At 52.7% G+C, this 18,635-nt stretch overlaps 1 protein-coding gene across 31 annotated transcripts in view; it reads left to right on the forward strand.

Annotated features, from left to right (window-relative positions):
- Positions 1–18,635, forward strand: part of TRAK1 (trafficking kinesin protein 1) — a 167,197-nt gene that overhangs the window by 123,212 nt on the left and 25,350 nt on the right. For all 31 annotated transcript variants that reach the window (XM_078354752.1, XM_078354751.1, XM_078354747.1 and 28 more), the window contains 8 exons: positions 828–944; positions 3,894–3,994; positions 4,863–4,971; positions 7,359–7,437; positions 9,886–10,016; positions 10,935–11,009; positions 11,890–12,027; positions 16,521–16,597. In XM_078354752.1, the coding sequence (XP_078210878.1) occupies positions 828–944; positions 3,894–3,994; positions 4,863–4,971; positions 7,359–7,437; positions 9,886–10,016; positions 10,935–11,009; positions 11,890–12,027; positions 16,521–16,597 (827 nt within the window). The remainder of the gene's footprint in view (positions 1–827; positions 945–3,893; positions 3,995–4,862; positions 4,972–7,358; positions 7,438–9,885; positions 10,017–10,934; positions 11,010–11,889; positions 12,028–16,520; positions 16,598–18,635) is intronic.

Here is an 18,635-nt window from a genome sequence, read left to right on the forward strand (position 1 = left end):
GCTGATGGCTCCTGTCCCCTATCAGGGGACATCTTTCTTCCCACAGAGGCTACCCTGGCTTTACACGCCACTCCCAATTTTCCTGTTTTTTTTGTTGTTCTTGTTTTGAGACAGTCTCTCGCTCTGTCTAACTGATGCCATCAGCTGAGCTAACAGAAAATTCAGTGCCTTAAGCATGTTTTTGTCTGTGAAGTATGGCCATTTTATGCATAATATCTCCATTTCGGAAGTTGTTTTTTTCTTAATGAAGCTCGAGTAGCCTTTTCTAAGTAAAAAACACAACAAAAAAGCACGGAATTGTTTTTCAAACATTTTTGTTTCACATGAGGCAAAAATAAGGAGCTCAATGCATTCCAGCCTAATGTGTGCTAGAGAGGCTGCCTCCCTGTGTCAGCTCTTGGCTTCATTGTAAGAGCATTTTAGAATTTCTATATTCATGCATTCATTCATTCACTTAACAAATAGCTGCTGTTTCCTTGTGCTGGGCCCTGGCAATGCAATAGCCCAACCCTCAGGTGGAGAGACTATCCCATGATTGCACAGTAACTGTTTTGAGACACATGTTTTTCTTTTGTGAAGGAATGAAGCTTTTTTCATTACATTTTCAGGCCTCCCTTCTACTGCGCGATGACTGTGTAGCTCTCACACACTATGTGGGCAGAGGTTGCACCTGTTTTAGCAGGCATCGGATGCCAGCACGGCTGTGAATGATTAATTCCTCTGTTGTTCCTAGATGCCCTTGTTTTCCTCACTTGACGCAGAGCACCGCTGGCTCCTTCAGGAAACGCAGGTTTTTGAACCCTTGTTCTCCCTCTTTCCTTCCGCAGAAAGAGCGGGATTTAGAATTGGCCGCCCGCATCGGCCAGTCGCTGTTGAAGAAGAACAAGACCCTCACGGAGAGGAACGAGCTGCTGGAGGAGCAGGTGGAACACGTCAGGGAGGAGGTGAGAGTGGTGGCCGAGGCTCGCAGGGGGTCCAGGGGCTGTGGGCGCGGCTGAAGGAGATGGCTGAACAGGGTCCTAGTTGGAAGGTCCCTGAGCCCCGAACCGTCTGTTCTGAGATGGGCAGCTGGGGCCTGAAAGCCGCCCCCCCTGCAGCTCCAGCTGCTGCCCGTGCCTCCTTTCTGTCTCAGGCAGTGAGGATGGATGGGTTGGTCGGGCGGGCACAGTCCTCAGTCGCACGCCTGTGTGACCTTTTGGGTCAGCCACAGTCCTTGCCCTCAGAGAGTCCAGGCCGACCCAGACGCCCCATGCGTGGCAGAAGGGCACCCAGGCAACCACCCCAACAAGCAGGGCTTCCCAAGTCGGGCCGGGTGTGGGCAGCTGGAGAGGAGCCCTGGGAGGACATCAGCTCTGCACACAGAGGAAAGCGGAGACTTGCATCATTGTTACAGTATAATTTTGAACTGTAAAACAAAACGAAACAAAAATGCCAATTGTTTTCATGACAGAACCCTCTTATTTCCATGATGTGAGTCTTGGCTGGGGGATATGAGTGATGAGAGGAAGGGCATGGGACTTCTGGCCCACCTTAGGGTGCCTCGGCTTAGGAGGAGTGACGCTGGTTTTCTGGAAGGGACATGGCGTGCATGGGGGCGGGGGGGCAGCTGGGTGTCGGGGGCGATGGCTGGAGCAAGGATAAGAGGCTTAGAGCCACGCCCTCCTTAGAAGCTTCCTTGCTGTCACCCTGTTCTTTTAACAGTGAATTTTAACTGTGAGAACTCTCCTCCTCGTTTCTTTTCCCCACTTTTCTTTTCTGTTTTTTTGAGACAAGGTCTTACTCTGTCCCCCAGGCTGGAGTGCAGTGGTAAGATCACAGCTCACTGTAACCTCCACCTCCTGGATTCAAGTGATCCTCCCACCTCAGCCTCCCCAGTAGCTGGGACCACAGACATGTGCCACCACACCCGGCTAATTCTTGTGTGTTTTTTTATAGAGAAGGGTTTCACCATGTTGCCCAGGCTGCTCTCAAAGTCCTGGGCTTAAGCGATCCACCAGCCTCAGTCTCCCAAAGGGCTGGGATTACAGGTGTGAGCCCCTGTGCCTGGCCTCTTCTCCCTTGTTTTCTATCAGAAGCTTCCTTAGTGGGAGTGGATGCCCTGGTACCTAAGATGCCTTCAGACTTCTTTCTTGTTAAAGCTATTCCCAGTACATTGCTGTCTGGGTTTAACAATAGTTTTAATATGATGAAGCATGGTTGCCACTGTATAGAAAAGTTTTAATCCTAGCCTTTCTTTAAAATACAATAAGGGAGAACGCTGCTGTCTTCTAGGAGAAATAACGTGATCCCTGCATTCCCTGTCCCCAGCGTCATGCCCTGGATTCCCTCTCACGTGACTGATGGGAAAGCTTGCTGGGTCAGGCTGGCCCCCTCCCGGCCACTTCTGAGCAGAGAGACCTGCCACCCGGTAGCCCGCAAATGGCCAGCGTGGTCGCTTTACTGTCCTTGCATGGGGCAGGCCTCACTTGCACAGAGGATGCGGCTCTCTGGGAGTGGAAATGCCTTTTCCCCCGGGAAAAGCTTTGAACTGAAAGCTATAGCATCTTTCCCTTCGGCATATTATTCAATTATCAGTCTAGGTGTCGAAGCTAAACCCTTCACGCACATAAAATTGTCTCCTCCATGGAAGACGCCGTAATCCACTGTGTTATGTAGAAAAGTTGCAATAAACCACAGACCCCAGGTCAAATGACAAACAGAAAATTAAAACATAATTGCGGTTCTTTTTCTAGCACTGGTTCCCTATTCATCCGTGCTGCAGAGTCAAAGGGCAAATGAAAACTTTTACAGTAGGACTTGATTTGAAAACCTTAAGTACAAATCAGGGTGGTTTGAAAGCATCTCAGCTGGAGTCAATGTGACCTTCCCTGCTTGTTGCCTCTGTTCTTCCTGTGTCGGAAATTCTTACCCAGCGAGCAGTGAACACACAATGAGGTGTGGCCAGGCACGGCCAGGAGACTTATGAGGGGGCATCACAGAGTGGGGCCGTGTGGGCATCCGAGCAGGAGAGCAAGGTCGGCAAGCTGCTCGTGCTGGCCCGTGCAGAGCTGCCATCTCCAGGGTCCTATTTGGAGTTGGGATTTGGTTCTGACAGAAGTGAATGAATGGCCTCCTCTTTCATAACATGACCCATTTTTCTGGCCATTTGCCCAGCTGTTCATCTGGCTACATCCAAAGCCCCTGGCGGTCTCATCCCCCACAAGCATCATTCTTTTTTTGAGACAGAGTTTCGCTCTGTCACCCAGGCTAGAGTGCAGAGGCGCGATCTCGGCTCACCGCAACCCCTGCCTCCTGGGTTCAAGCGATTCTCCTGCCTCAGCCTCCTGAGTAGCTGGGATTGCAGACATATCCACCACTCCCAACTAATTTTGTATTTTTAGTTGAGATGGGGCTTCTTCATGTTGTTCAGGCTGGTCTCAAACTCCCGACCTCAAATGATCCACCTGCCTCAGCCACCCAAAGTGCTGGGATTACATGCGTGAGCCACCACACCCAGCCTAATTTTGTATTTTTAGTAGAGTTGGGGTTTCACCATGTTGGTCAAGATGCTCTAGAACTCCTGACCTCAGATCCGCCTGCCACCTCGGCCTCCCGAAATGCTGGTATTACAGGCATGAAACATGGCACCCGGCCACCAAGCATCATTCTAGTCCCCTCTCTGCTGTTCCTTGTACGAAAGTAAAAATTACAACTTCAGACAGCTTTCTGCCAAAAAGTAATTGTGTTTCGTTTAAATAGATCAAATGAAAGCCTATTGTTTTGAGCAGCACAGAATCAGTTTAAATGCTTTTACTTTCAATGGTGAATTTTAAGAAAATACTGTCACCAAGTGGTAAGTGTTGGGATGGAGTTACCTTTGGGACGCAGTTGATGGCCCCGCTCTGCCTGTGCAGGTGTCTCAGCTCCGGCATGAGCTGTCCATGAAGGATGAGCTGCTTCAGTTCTACACCAGCGCGGCGGAGGAGAGTGAGCCCGAGTCCGTGTGCTCAACCCCGTAAGTCACCAGAGGGCTGTGTTTCCGGAGGCCAGAGCACAGGCTGGCCGCTGTTATGTCCTTGGGGTCACCTAGACAGGGTCACCTTCATCAGCAGTGGGGGTCACCTGGGCTCAGCCTTCTCTGGGCCAAACGTCTCCAAGCGCCTCAGACAGATTCATGTTACCGTTTTAGTGGGACCGGTGGACAGGTTTTTAGCTTTCCTTTTCCTGGGTCTTATTGTTTATTTGTCAATTTACACCGATGCGCCCTGGCACATTAGTGGATGATGGGTTAGGCTCTGCTGTTGGAGGAGTTCAGGGTTCTGGAGCCAGAGGTGCTGGGGCACGTCCTTGGGACAGAAGGTGTGGTGTCTTCTCTGAGAGTCCACAGAGCCTTGTGTCGGGAGCCTGAACTCTAACGCCCAGCAGGCTGGCTGCACATCTTGGCTCCGGGCCTCACTAGCTGCATGCTGTGGGCTAGATGACTCAACCTCTGTGACTTGAGTTTTCATCTGTAAAATGGAGATAGCAGTAGAACTTAGGTCACAGAGTTATAAGCACTGATTGAGTTGAAACATACAGAGTACTTAAAAGAGTTCTTGGCACATGCAAATGCATTATGAGCATCAGATAAACTCCCAGTTATCCTGGAATCGTGTAGGCTTTAAACGGAGTTGGTGGCCCTGAGTTCCGAGGTGACGTGGCAGGTTGTGGATACAGGTCAGCTGTGGGTCTGAATCGGTGCACCGGGCGCTGCCTTCCTGGGGCTGGGAGAGTGGTCTGGTGGGTCACTGTCCTTCTGCACGCCCCTCCTTGTGTCTCCACGTGGTTTCCCAGGTGCTGGGAGGAAGCGTGGCTCCCTGGATTGAGTGTGCTTTCTCCCCAAGGTTGAAGAGAAATGAGTCGTCCTCCTCAGTCCAGAATTACTTTCATTTGGATTCTCTTCAAAAGAAACTGAAAGACCTTGAAGAGGAGAATGTTGTACTTCGATCTGAGGTGACGTGCACTCCCTGCTCTTGCCCCTGCTGGAAGGGAGGTGGCCCCATTCCCCTTATCTGGCGAGGTCAGCCAGGGTTAAGTGCCCTCCTCAGCGGTGGCAGTCTGTGAAGAGCTGTGCCAGGTGCTCAGCAGACGTGCCTCTGCTGTGCTCCGGGCACTGCCTTCCAGCCCAGCACACACCTCCTGGCTGGGGCTGGAGAACCTGGTAAATGACACAGTGAGGGGACTGGGAAGACTGAAGACCCCTCCTTCACCGTCAGCCCTGCAGTGAGGTCTCCCCGGTGTGCTCCAGCTCTGACCACAGCACCTGTGGAGCAGCCCAGCCTTGCTTTCATGCTGCCACAGAGCAGATGATCAAGGAACGGGTCCACAGGTGCTCACAGGCAGATTTCTTTTTTTTCTTTTCTGTTTTGTTTTGTTTTTCTTTTTCTGAGAGTCTCACTGTGTCACCCAGGCTGGAGTACAGTGGTGCAATCTCAGCTCGCTGTAATCTCTGCCCCCTGGGCTCAAGCAATTCTCCTGTCTCAGCCTCGAAAGTAGCTGGGATTCAAAGCGTGCGCCACCACATCCAGCTGATTTTTGTATTTTTAGTAGAAACGGGGTTTCACCGTATTAGTCAGGCTGGTCTCGAACTCCTGACCTCAGGTGATCCACCCACCTCAGCCTCACAAAGTGCTGGGATTACAGGCGTGAGCCACTGTGCCCGGCAGAGCCATATTTCTTAATTAACTCCAAAAAGCCTGAGCCGAGGTGACTGGGGACTTGTGCTGTTAATTTTGTTGCCAAGTGATTGTGCCAGGGCTTTTGCCCGCCTCATTTTTTTAGTCTTCACAACAGGGCTGAAAGCTCATTACTCTGATTCTCATTGGAACAGTGGGCCCCCAGGCTACTAGGTGTTTTGATAACCCAAGGTCAATCGAGTGAGTAAATGACAAAGCTATGATTTGCAAGTCTGACTCTAAGCCCCTTGTTTTCTGCCTCCACCCACTGCCCCCTCTAGAAACACCAATGGGTGCAGATTTAGTACTGTTTCTCTTAATCAGTGGTGAGTTTCTGTCCTCTGGCCGAAATATAGCCTGTTTATCAGGCCTGTGTCAGATGGGAGCTGTGTGCCCACCTAGGCTGGCCCTGGGCTCCTGGGAGCCCCTCGAATAGTCCAGACTGTCTGTCGAACTTTCCCACACCTTGGTAAGATCTTCACGCCCCACCTGAAGAAGATGCTCTTCTGCACGCCCTGTTCTCGTGGACCTCACCTCTTCCAGCCCCTTGTTCACTGATGGGTCACGTAAACCCAGACTGACCAAGAAGGCTGCCCAGGTTTGCTCTGCCAGCCAGTAGCCAAGCAAGGCAACAGCCCCCTGCTCCCCATTGCGAGTCCAGTGCCACCTCTTCTAGCACCTGACATGGGTAAATGCTCCAGCCCCAGGCGCCCAGGAACTCAGCCCTGTCAGAGTGTTCACTCAAAGCCAGCTGAGGGAATCTGATCCCAGCTACAGACTCCTGCTACCCCACCTCCGCTCCCAGTGTAATGTCTTTCTGGAGCCAGGACCCAGGGCTCAGACACTTCTGTCTAACTGGTGCCCTCCCTCCCTCCCTTCCTTTCTTCCCCTCTCTCTCTTTCTTTCTTTTTTTTTGAGATGGGGTCTCGCTCTGTCACCCACGCTGGAGGGCAGTGGCATGATCTTGGCTCACTGCAGCCTCCTCCGCCTCCTGGGCTCAAGCAGTTCTCCCTCCTCTGCCTCCCGAAGTGCTGGGATTCTAGGTGTGAGCCACTGTCCCTGGCCTTCAGCTGTCTGTCACCCCCCCTTTTCAGCCAGGGCAAGTTATCCAGCGTCCTGGGACGGTTCTTGTGCCTCTGCATCGTAATGCTTTTGTGTCGAGCCTTGTTCTTAGTAAACTCGAACACAGCGGGTTTAAGTGCAACTCAGAACCTCAGGGTTCGGGGCCTGGCACATAGCAGGTGTTTGCCATTCCTACGTGGTTATCCTTAGGGTGCCTGCTGTGGGCAGGGTAGGGTCCTAGGCATTGTGAGGGCCACAGAGCATCCACATTTAGGAGCCGGGACAGCTACAAATGAACAGATACGAACAGATGTGAGGATAGGATGGTGGTGGTCGCAGCGTTGAACAGAGCACCTGTGCCCACGGCTCTGTGTGGCGCCCTCCGGTGGTACACGGTTTTCAGCTTGAGCGCGCGCGTCCATTAACTAAGTAGGGAACTCAATGGACTTTGTGTATCTGAGGCTGCGACCGGGGACACGTGGGGGCTGCTGAGGGCAGCTTCCCTCCCAGACCCAGGTTAGCCCTGGCTTTACGCCTCAGCTTGTGTCTGCCTCACCTGGCCAGGTGAGAACGCGCGGCGTCTGACCTGGGTCTCGTCCGCAGGCCTGCCAGCTGAAGACGGAGACCATCACCTATGAGGAGAAGGAGCAGCAGCTGGTGAACGACTGCGTGAAGGAGCTGAGTGCGTCCCGCCCCGCCCCGCCCCGCCTGCTGCCCCGCCCCCTCACCTGCTGCCCCGCCCCGCTTGCTGCCCCGCCCCCTCACCTGCTTCCCCGCCCCGCCCCGCCTGCTGCCCCGCCCCCTCACCTGCTTCCCCCCCCCCCGCTTACTGCCCCACCCCCTCACCTGCTTCCCCGCCCCGCTTTCTGCCCCGCCCCCTCACCTGCTTCCCCGCCCCGCTTGCTGCCCACCCCGCCTGCTGCCCCGCCCCCTCACCTGCTTCCCCGCCCCGCTTTCTGCCCCGCCCCCTCACCTGCCTCCCCGCCCCGCTTGCTGCCCCGCCCCCTCACCTGCTTCCCCGCCCCGCTTGCTGCCCACCCCGCCTGCTGCCCCGCCCCCTCACCTGCTTCCCCGCCCCGCTTGCTGCCCACCCCGCCTGCTGCCCCGCCCCCTCACCTGCTTCCCCGCCCCGCTTTCTGCCCCGCCCCCTCACCTGCTTCCCCGCCCCGCTTGCTGCCCCGCCCCCTCACCTGCTTCCCCGCCCCGCTTGCTGCCCACCCCGCCTGCTGCCCCGCCCCCTCACCTGCTTCCCCGCCCCGCTTTCTGCCCCGCCCCCTCACCTGCTTCCCTGCCCCGCTTGCTGCCCACCCCGCCTGCTGCCCCGCCCCCTCACCTGCTTCCCCGCCCCGCTTTCTGCCCCGCCCCCTCACCTGCTTCCCCGCCCCGCTTGCTGCCCCGCCCCCTCACCTGCTTCCCCGCCCCGCTTGCTGCCCACCCCGCCTGCTGCCCCGCCCCCTCACCTGCTTCCCCGCCCCACTTGCTGCCCACCCCGCCTGCTGCCCCGCCCCCTCACCTGCTTCCCCGCCCCGCTTGCTGCCCCGCCCCCTCACCTGCTTCCCCGCCCCGCTTGCTGCCCACCCCGCCTGCTGCCCCGCCCCCTCACCTGCTTCCCCGCCCCACTTGCTGCCCACCCCGCCTGCTGCCCCGCCCCCTCACCTGCTTCCCCGCCCCGCCTGCTGCCCCGCCCCTCACCTGCTTCCCTGCCCTGCCCCTCCTGCTGCTCCGCCCTGCCCCGCTTGCTGCCCCGCCCCCTCACCTGCCCCGCCCCGCCTGCTGACCCGCCCCCCGCTTACTGCGCCGCCCCCTCACCTGCTGCCCCGCCCCGCCTGCTGCCCCGCCCCGCTTGCTGCCCCACCCCGCCCCTCCTGCTGCTCCGCCCCACCCGCCTCCCCGCATCCGCTCTCGCAGTGACACAGCCTCACAGCATCCCTGAAGGGCAGCTTCCTGCCAGCCTACGGCTCAGCAGCATTTTCCCTAAAACCAGAGGCCTCCCCAGCCTTGCGTGCCACCCCCTCCCCATTAATCAACTTAGTGCTCAGTTGCCAGCTATGTGTTATCTCAGTTTATTACTGAGGTGGATATTTAAATTTGATTTTGGCTTTCTACTGGAATATTGGAATTATTGTTATTTTGAGATGGAGTCTCACTCTGTCACCCAGGCTAGGGTCCAGCGGCGTGACCTGGGCTCACTGAAACCTCTGCCTCCTGGGTTCAAGCAGTTCTGCCACCTCAGCCTCCCAAGTTTACAGGCACCTGCCATGATGCCTGGCTAATTTTTGTGTTTTTGTAGAGACAGGGTTTCACCATGTTGGCCAGACTGGTCTTGAACTCCTGACCTCAGGTGATCTGCCCGCCTCGGCCTCCCATGGTGCTGGATTGTGAGCCGCTGTGCCTGGCTGGAATATTGGAATTTTTTAATGTCTAAGTTAGGGCCACCCACAGAAACCTGTGTTGCTAATGTGGAAGGACAGCTTACAACCAATAATTTGATTTGTGGAAGTTGAGGCCAGAGTTCTCACCTTTGCAAACAAATATTTCCCTCATCCTCTTCATTTTAAGTTTACAAGTTAAGACAAAAGGTCAAAACACTAAGTATTTTGCATTTCAGCCAAATACTAAGTAAATGAAACATCTAGCCGAATGAGTGCTAGCTCTGAATATGGGTTGGAAACCCCAAGGGATTGTGCTGTGCAGGCAGAAGTTCGCTTCTAGAACTGGACACAGCAGCGCGTGCCTGTTTAGACTCACGGGTTGCTCACGTGTGGAATGTAAGGATTTGGCCAGGCGAACTCATGTCTCATCACTTTCTTTCTGACTCCCGGAGCCTCCCTGCTTTGTTCTGGGGACACAGCCTTGGTGTCCCCAGAACAAAGGGTGGGCTTGGGGCCCCACGCTGAGTCCAGGAATGACAGCTAATGGGGTGAGCTGCTTTTTCTGAGCCCTGCAGAAGCTGCTTTGCTTCTCCATGTGGGAAAATGGTCACTATGAGTTCCTTCTTCCTGCACCCTCTCCACTCCAGCTGTCTGGTAATAAGCATGGTTTTTCTTGTGCAGAGCGCATAGAAACTCTTCTCTCTGGTTCTGCGCGTGGGGTTTTCTGACTTTCTCTTGTGGTTGTTTCTTTGTTAAAGGGGATGCCAATGTCCAGATTGCTAGTATCTCAGAGGAGTTGGCCAGGAAGACAGAAGATGCTGCCCGCCAGCAGGAGGAGATCACACACTTGCTGTCGCAGATAGTGGATCTGCAGAAAAAGGCAAAAGCTGTAAGGCTTCTGTGTCTCTGGCTGATACAGTGGCCACGCTGAGATGGAGGAGGGACGCTTACTCCAGAAGACAGCCCCCTTTCGTCTCACATCTTAGCAGTTTGTGTGGCCCCTTTGCAGAAGAAGCTTAGTGGACTCAGAATAAAACCGACTGCCCTAATGGGTGACGAGTCTCGGTTGTGACCTCTTATCTCCTAAAATTATTTGAACTCATTAAAAACATGCCGTAAATATGGACTTTTGGAGTTTAACTCATGGATCATCTAGTCTAGTGTTTTTATTTGTTTGTTTGTTTTGTTTTTGAGACGGAGTTTCGCTCTTTTTACCCAGGCTGGAGTGCAATGGCACGATCTCGGCTCACCGCAACCTCCGCCTCCTGGGTTCAGGCAATTCTCCTGCCTCAGCCTCCCGAGTAGCTGGGATTACAGGCACGCGCCACCATGCCCAGCTAATTTTTTGTATTTTTAGTAGAGACGGGGTTTCACCTTGTTGACCAGGATGGTCTCGATCTGTTGACCTCGTGATCCACCTGCCTCGGCCTCCCAAAGTGCTGGGATTACAGGCTTGAGTCACCGCGCCCGGCCTGCTGTTAGTTTTTACACAGAGCACTAGGTATGTTCTGCAGCAGAGCAGAATCCTCTTCAGATTTAAGAAGAGGCAACAAAATGGGCTTTGCTGTTAGTGTAGGGTAAAGTGCTTCCGAGAGCTTTGGAAGTGGGGGCTGGGGTGGAGGGCTGTAGAGAATGAACGTAGATCTAGGAAAGACATAACCTTCAAAATCATACGAAAAACAGAACTCGAATATGAGATGAGCGTGTCTTCGTAGAAAGTGAGGAGATCGTCGTGGATTAGGTTAACGAGGGGAAAGTGGGACAATCTGAGTGTCTTAGAAAATGTTCTGTCTTTGCCATGCCGTAGTGCGCGGTGGAAAATGAAGAGCTCGTGCAGCATCTGGGGGCTGCGAAGGATGCCCAGCGGCAGCTCACGGCCGAGGTGAGCACCCCTCATTCCTGCAGCGCCTCCGACTGCAGCGAAGGTGGACCAGCCTTCCCCGGCAGCAACGGTCCCGTCCATCGTAACCACCGTTTATATTTTGAATTTCATTTCGTTTTTATTCATGGGATAGTAAACCTGGTCACATCTTGATTCTGTACCCACGGGCACGGTTGCTGGTTTTGATCACCTGTGGGGCGGCCTCTACACCAGCTGAGCCTGGCAAGTGCAGATGCCCGAAACATGTTCAGAGAAATGAAACAGAGCCACACAGAGCACTCTGGGAGAGGAACCTCAAGCACAGCTGTGGCCTGAAACATGGGTGTGGCAATTTTCTTTCTCTTTTTTTTGTTTTATGAGACAGGGTCTCATATGTCACACAGGCTGGAGTACAGTGGCGTGACCATAGCTCACTGCAGCTACACCCTCCCCAGGCTCAGGTGATCTTCCTGAGTGTCTGGGACTACAGGTGTGGGCCATATCCCCACCTAATTTTTGTTCTTTTGTATAGATGGGGTTTTGCCATGTTGCCCCGGCTGGTCTCAACTCCTGGGCTGAAGTAATCTGTCTGCCTTGCCCTCCCAAAGGGCAAGGGCTGTAAGCCATCATGGGTAGTCTGATTTTTCTTTTGCATGAAGTTGCTTTTATTCCATTTGCCCGCTGTTGGTATTTTAGAAGGTTTCTGAGTCTGTAAACTTGCCTCAAGTCAGAGAAAAAGCAAGCCTTTGAAAATTCTGTAATTGGGCCATAGGCCCACAGGGCAGCTGGTTCCACGCATGCTGGGGACTCTGTCGGTGTCTTTCCGGCCCTCAGGTGGGCAGATGTGTGCACGCCTGGGTGCCCAGGAGACCCTGACCCTCTGTGTCTTTGCTGCCTGCAGCTGCGTGAGCTGGAGGACAAGTATGCTGAGTGCATGGAGATGCTGCATGAGGCGCAGGAGGAGCTCAAGAACCTCCGGAACAAGACCGTGCCCAGCACCACGTCGCGGCGTTACCACTCGCTGGGTCTGTTTCCCATGGTGAGCGGAGCCTTATTCCCGGCCGGAGGGCAGGGGGGGTCCAGGCGGTGGGAGCTGTGTCGGACATTCCGGCCACCGGAGTTGGGTGTTTACAGTTTGCTTCTCGTTGCTCAGTTCAGATCTGAGTCTGAATCAAGGACGCTTGAGTCTGGCTGGTGGTTTCTTAACTACGTGAGACACGTCGGTCCTTTCTTTTCCATTCCTCTCAATCTGTTGTCTTTTCTGCTCCTGCCATTAAAAGCTAAATGTCTCAGGACCTTGCTTTAGTAGGACCCTCAGGTACTGGAAGACCTGACTCATACAGGTTGAGCACCTCTGATCCGATATGCTTCACGATGCTCTAGGAAACGGTCATTGGAGCATTTTGGATTTCAGATTTTCAGATTAGGTATGTTTAGTTGGCATATATTCTGAAAATATCCCCAAATCTCAAGCACTACTGGCCCCAGGTATTCTGGATAAGGGATATTCACCCTGTTCCTGAGGGTTTTTTTTTATTTTTTGGTTTTTTGTTGTTTCTGACCTTACTGCAGTATGTGCTGTTTTGGCCTCATAAGTACATTCCAGAATTTTTTAAATGCCCTTCCAGTTCTGCTGATTCTTTCTACGCTTATTAATCATTCTCTTGGTGAGTTTCAATATCTGTGATCTGAAAAACAGAATTCTCTCTGTGCTTAGGCTAACAATATTCTCTCTCTCACTTGCTCTCTCTCTTTTCTTTCTTTCAAAAATAGAGATAGGGTCCCGCTCCATTGTCCAGCCTGGTCTTGAACTCCTGGCCTCAAGTGATCCTCTCACCTCAGTCTCCCAAAATGCTAGGGGTACAGGAGTGAGCCATACACTCAGCTACATTCTTCATATTATTTTGCTACAGCCGTGGCCTCATTTACTTCATGTGCTTTGGGGGAACATGATTGACAAGGTCATTTTCCAAGAGGCTGCTCTCCTTGTTGAAATTGGGCAGCACGGGGCTGAACCCCGTGGCTGATCACTGCCCTGTGAAGAAGTGTTATAGGGGAATGAGCTTCCTCATGTCATCTTCTGTCAGACTAAAGCCCCTGGAAGGTGGGGACCCTGTCTTCTTTGTAGCTTTCCCCCTTCCTAATACTCTGTACCTAGCCCAGCGCTTGGTATGTTGTAGAATTGTAGACATTTAATAGACATTACGTTTAGATGGATCTGATGGCCTGAAGAACAAACTCAGGAACTCCTGGTCGTTCAGGCTCTATTTCCATGGTTTGATGAAAGCTAAATGCTCTCTGAGGAGAGAAGAGCTTTGTAGAGACACTCCCCCAAGTGAGATGGGAGTGGATGGCTGCATAAACGCTTGTGAAATTCTGTCCCTTCTGAACTCGGCCTTTCCTTGGCGCTCTCTCCCTTCGGCCCCTGTTGGCAACCGCCATCCCTTACGCCTTGTTGTCTGGCCCACTTTCCCTAAATCATGTTTTTTTTCTTCTTTGCTCTCACGCATCAAAGTCAGGCTGCAACAGCCACCACCCCTCTACCCCACCGGCAGGAAACTTCACTGAAATCTCAGGGAAACCAACAAGAAAGACATATAGTCAGCTTTCTAAGGCACGGATGGGCCATCCAGTGATTCCAGGAATCTCAGTAAAAGCAGCAAAGAATATTCAATCCCCCAGGTTCCCTGATGTAGCGCTAACCGCACTTGGCTCCCGGGCTGCAGGCTCCTTGCCGGGCGGGGTTCCCTCCTTCCTGGCTTCTCATCTTGGTGCAATGAGCTCCTGGCACTGTCGCGTTTGCTGGGCACCAGGATCCATTCTGCTGCCTTCCCCACTCTCAAGGACGGACCTCTCTTTGAAAACTAAACTATTGCGTGAGAAAAGTTTACTCGAAACTTCCACTTCAGTTTCTTCTGAGGGATTCTCAGCTTTCGCATTCGCTGAGATAGAGTTTTTGTTTGCCCTTTTCTGTAGCTTTTGGCACAGCCCGGTTTTTGAAGATGGCTGTTTTTTGGTGCATTAAAGGTATTTGAAGCAGTCTGCAGACTGCACCGTGCGGATTGCCCGGATCTGCCTCTCTTGCTCCTGGCCGTTCTAACCGCTGAATGGAACAGTGAGTGGCAGTTTTCACACAACTGTGTTCCCAGTTCCCTTGCCTTATGGCAGTTCATCTGGGATGCACAGACCAAATTCGGGGGGCCTGTCAGATTAGTTCCTAATCGTACTCAACATTTCCTTTATGAAGGTCCCCAAGCCACAGTGACATTAGTGCTCCTGTGACTTTGTCATCATTAGAAATCACAGGCATTTTTATGGTACGTTTCTTTTTTTTTTTCTTTCTTTTTTGAGACGGAGTCTCGTTCCGTCGCCCAGGCTGGAGTGCAGTGGCGCAATCTCTGCTCACTGCAACCTCTGCCTCACGGGTTGAAGTGATTCTCCTGCCTCAGCCTCCTGAGTAGCTGGGATTACAGGCTTGCACCACCACGCCCAGCTTTTTTTTTTTGGTATTTTTAGTAGAGATGGGGTTTCACCATGTTGGCCAGGCAGGTCTTGAACTCCTGACCTCAGGTGATCCCCCCCACCTCAGCCTCCTAAAGTGTTGGGATTACAGGTGCGAGCCACCCTGCTGGGCCCTATGGTGTTGCTACAGGTGCCTCACACCCCACGGATGCTGATCTCCGCTTCAAAATGACAGCAATAACCAGTCCTGAACTCTCCTCTCCCTCTCTCCCTCTCCCTCCTCCCCCACAGTTATATTGATTATATATCTGCCTTCTTTTATAATCCTCATAATTTTATTTTCCTAAAAATATTATTCTGAGAAGGGGTCCAGAGACTTGCCTGCTTCGCCAGAGGAGAGAGGGTCATGGCCATAAACAAGTCACAGAGCCTGCACGTGGCTTTATCTCAGTGTTGCTTTGGAATGAGTTATTCCTCAGTATCTGAGGGCAGTTGGTTCCAGGACCCCCTGCAGATACCAAAATCCTCCAGTGCTGCAGTCCCTGATGTAAAAGAGCATCGTGTTTGCTTGTAACCTATGCATGCTTGTCCACATACAAAAAGCCATCTCAAGATTACTGGTAATACCTCATACATTGTCAATGCTGTGTAAATAGTTGTTATACTGTACCAAGTGTTAAATTTTTATTATTGTTTGTTTTCTAACCCCCAAATTTTCTATCCAAGATTAGTTGAGTCTGAGGAGCCCACAGATACGGGGGGCCGACTGTGGTAATTTGACAGTTCATTTCTCTTAAGCTGTATGAAGGCCCTTTCCTCTCCATGTTTATAAATTCTATGGTGAATAACAGTATTAAAAAAATAGGCTGGCTTAAAAGATGTCAGACTCACCTAGGGAAGCCCTTACTAGACATCATGTTTAATTGCAATCTGTGGGTAATAATTACAAATTAAACGCACATTTGTGAATAAGGATTGAGAGCAAGCATGCTAGCCCTTTATTCATCCAGCTTCCTGCTGGCGCCTGTGCCGTCTCCTCACTTGGTTCCAGCCTCCAGACTCGAGCATCCCCGTGGATTGTGAAGCCACAGAGATGGATGCCCTGGAGGCCCCAGGCACCGTCTGCTGGGAAGCCACTGGCCACGTGTGGCTATGCAAATTTAAATCAATTAAATTAATATATAATTATGAATTCAGGTCCTCAGTCACACAGCACATCTCATGTGCTCACTAGCCACCCCTGGCTGGTGCCTTCCCCTGCCCCACAAAGCTGGAGAGAGAAATATGTGAGCTCTTGAAGAACGTGGCAGAGACTTCCTACGTTTGGTGTCTGCTTCTGAAGAAATGCGGATTCCTAGTGGAAGCAGGAACCCTGCATTTCCTGGGCAGGTTGTTAAAAGGTGGGTGGGCCGTGGGTAGTTGGTGGGGAAAGGAACTTCCCTTTCAGGAGGGCGGGGAGGATGAGAGTGGAGACCTAGAGATGTCAGGGTGTGTGACTCAGGCCACATGTATGAGATCTCGCCAGCCCAGAGCCAGACTGCCCTTCGGAGGTGGGAAAGGCTTCCCTAGGAGCTGAAGTTGGAAGCACTTGTCTATTCTTTGTCAAGATCTTGGACACAGAGGGAGTGTGACAGACCCTGTAGATGAGGGGGACGGTAGCTTTGTGTGGCCTGTGTGGGCTGTGGTGCCACATCTCACTGTATGCTCAGAGGTATTTGGAAATTCACCTGTCCCCATCATTGTGAACGCATTGCCCTCCCCCATAAGCTCCGCCTCCCACCTTGTGGCCGTGGTTGCAGCTCCGTGGTTTGGCCAAGGGAACAGAGAGTTTGCTTTCGACACCTAACAGTGTGTGAGTCAGCAGCTGTGCGCTCCGTGCCCAGAACCTGCCCGGCAGACGCTCAGCGAGGGTCTCGGAAAACAGAGAGTGCTGTTCACCTTCCGTTGTGGGGAGGCTGTGGGCTTCTGCTGCCTTGGTTTACTCTCTGTGGCGCCCCTGGCTGCGTGCCTCTCTCAGAGACAGAACATTTGAACTGGCGCCCACTTGACATCTGTCTTTGGTTTTCCCAGGACTCCCTGGCAGCGGAGATTGAGGGAACAATGCGCAAGGAGCTGCAGCTGGAAGAGGCCGAGTCTCCAGACATCACGTACGGCCGGGCGGTTTCTCGGTTCCGAGCTTCCCAGAGGCAAACTCGTCATCTGTGCCGTTCAAAACCTAGCAGCGTTGGGGTTCTGGGTACCAACAGTGGTTGACTCTTGTCCTTCCCCGTCCAGATTAAGGGAAATGATAGAACACAGCTGGCGGCATCCCTCAGCTTCTCTGATTAGCTTTTGTTCATGTTAATTTTTATTTATTTTTTAGAAATGGAGTGTCTCTGCTTCTCACGCTGCAGTGCGGTGGTGTGATCATAGCTCACTGCAGCCTCGAACTCCTGGGCACGATGATCCTGCCGCCTCAGCCTCTTGAGTAGCTGGGACTGCATGTGTTGCCACCACTTCCAGCTAATTTTTAAAAATCTTTTGTAGACATGGGGCTTCACCGTGTTGCCCGGGCTGATCTCAAACTCCCGGCCTCAAGTGATCCTCCTGCCTTGGCCTCCCCAAAGTACTGGGATTACAGGTGTGAGTCACTGGCCCATGAGCCCCTGTGCTCCTCTTCTTCTTAGGTTTTGAAGGCAAATTTTGAACTTCCAGGAAGTCCTAGAAAGGGAGATACATGTTTTCCATCTCTCTTAACACAAGCTTCATCTTGACATAGCTGCACGTTTTTATCTTTCCTTTCAGTGGAAAACATTTTTTAAAAAACTAAAAGCAATGTAATATTAGATTCAGAGGATCCGTAGAGATTCTGCACACGGCTTCCATCCCCTTCTGAACACACCTGGGGTCTGAGCTTCCCGCCCCCCCCACTGCCTTCCGTCTTCCTAACACAGCCCTGTGCTTAGCCTGCCCCAAGCTGTTCGTAAGGAACCCGTGGACCAGGTTTTATTGTGTTTTCTCTGAACCCAGACTCCATGGACAGAACTTCAGTGAGACCCTGGGAGTGACAAGTGTCCAAGTGAACTTCAGTATATGTGTGACACCCTCTGCAGCCCAGAAGGAAGTAGCCATCTCAGAAACATGCATACCCTTTTCTCTTTAAAAGGGGACAAATGAGCATCACAGTGTGGTTCTGTCCCTAAAATAGCACTTTCCAAAAAATAGGCAAATCTAATATTTACCATCTCATTATAGAAGTTTAAGACTACCTTTAAGTCTTGCTTTTCCTCTGTGAATGTTTGGCAAATGTGCATTCTGTAAGTATCGGCTGAATCTCTGCGATGAGCTGAGCATCCTAGTGATTGTGAAAAGAGAAAACCAGGAGGCAAAAGTCAGACTGAAGTATTTTTATTTGTAGGTTAAGCTTTAGGGATGTGAAACGTGGTTTCACTAGCGTCACCCTTAGGGTACAACCAGGTGTTCAAGTCTGGATTGAGTGGGTGTTTAATCTCTCAAGTTTCACCTGGTGACAGAGGCAACCGACACCCTAAGAAACACATGGCAGACACAGGACAGTGGGCTGCTAGGGACGCGCACAGCCAGGTGTCCTTTCTGTTCCTCAGTGCACAGGACAGTGGGTGGCTAGGGACGCGCACAGCCAGGTGCCCTTTCTGCTCAGTGCACAGGACAGTGGGCTGCTAGGGACGCGCACGGCCAGGTGCCCTTTCTGCTCAGTGCACAGGACTGGGCTGCTAGGGACGTGCACGGCCAGGTGTCCTTTCGGCTCCTCAGTGCACAGGACAGTGGGCTGCTAGGGACGCGCACGGCCAGGTGTCCTTTCTGTTCCTCAGTGCACAGGACAGTGGGCTGCTAGGGACGCACACAGCCAGGTGTCCTTTCTGTTCCTCAGTGCACAGGACAGTGGGCTGCTAGGGACGCACACGGCCAGGTGTCCTTTCTGTTCCTCAGTGCACAGGACAGTGGGCTGCTAGGGACGCGCACGGCCAGGTGCCCTTTCTGCTCCTCAGTGCACAGGACAGTGGGTGGCTAGGGACGTGCATGGCCAGGTGTCCTTTCTGCTCCTCAGTGCACAGGACAGTGGGCTGCTAGGGACGCGCACGGCCAGGTGTCCTTTCTCCTCCTCAGTGCACAGGACAGTGGGCTGCTAGGGACGCGCACGGCCAGGTGTCCTTTCTCCTCCTCAGT

Source organism: Callithrix jacchus, chromosome 17 (genome assembly GCF_049354715.1).
Source record: "Callithrix jacchus isolate 240 chromosome 17, calJac240_pri, whole genome shotgun sequence".
Lineage (NCBI taxonomy): Eukaryota > Metazoa > Chordata > Mammalia > Primates > Cebidae > Callithrix > Callithrix jacchus.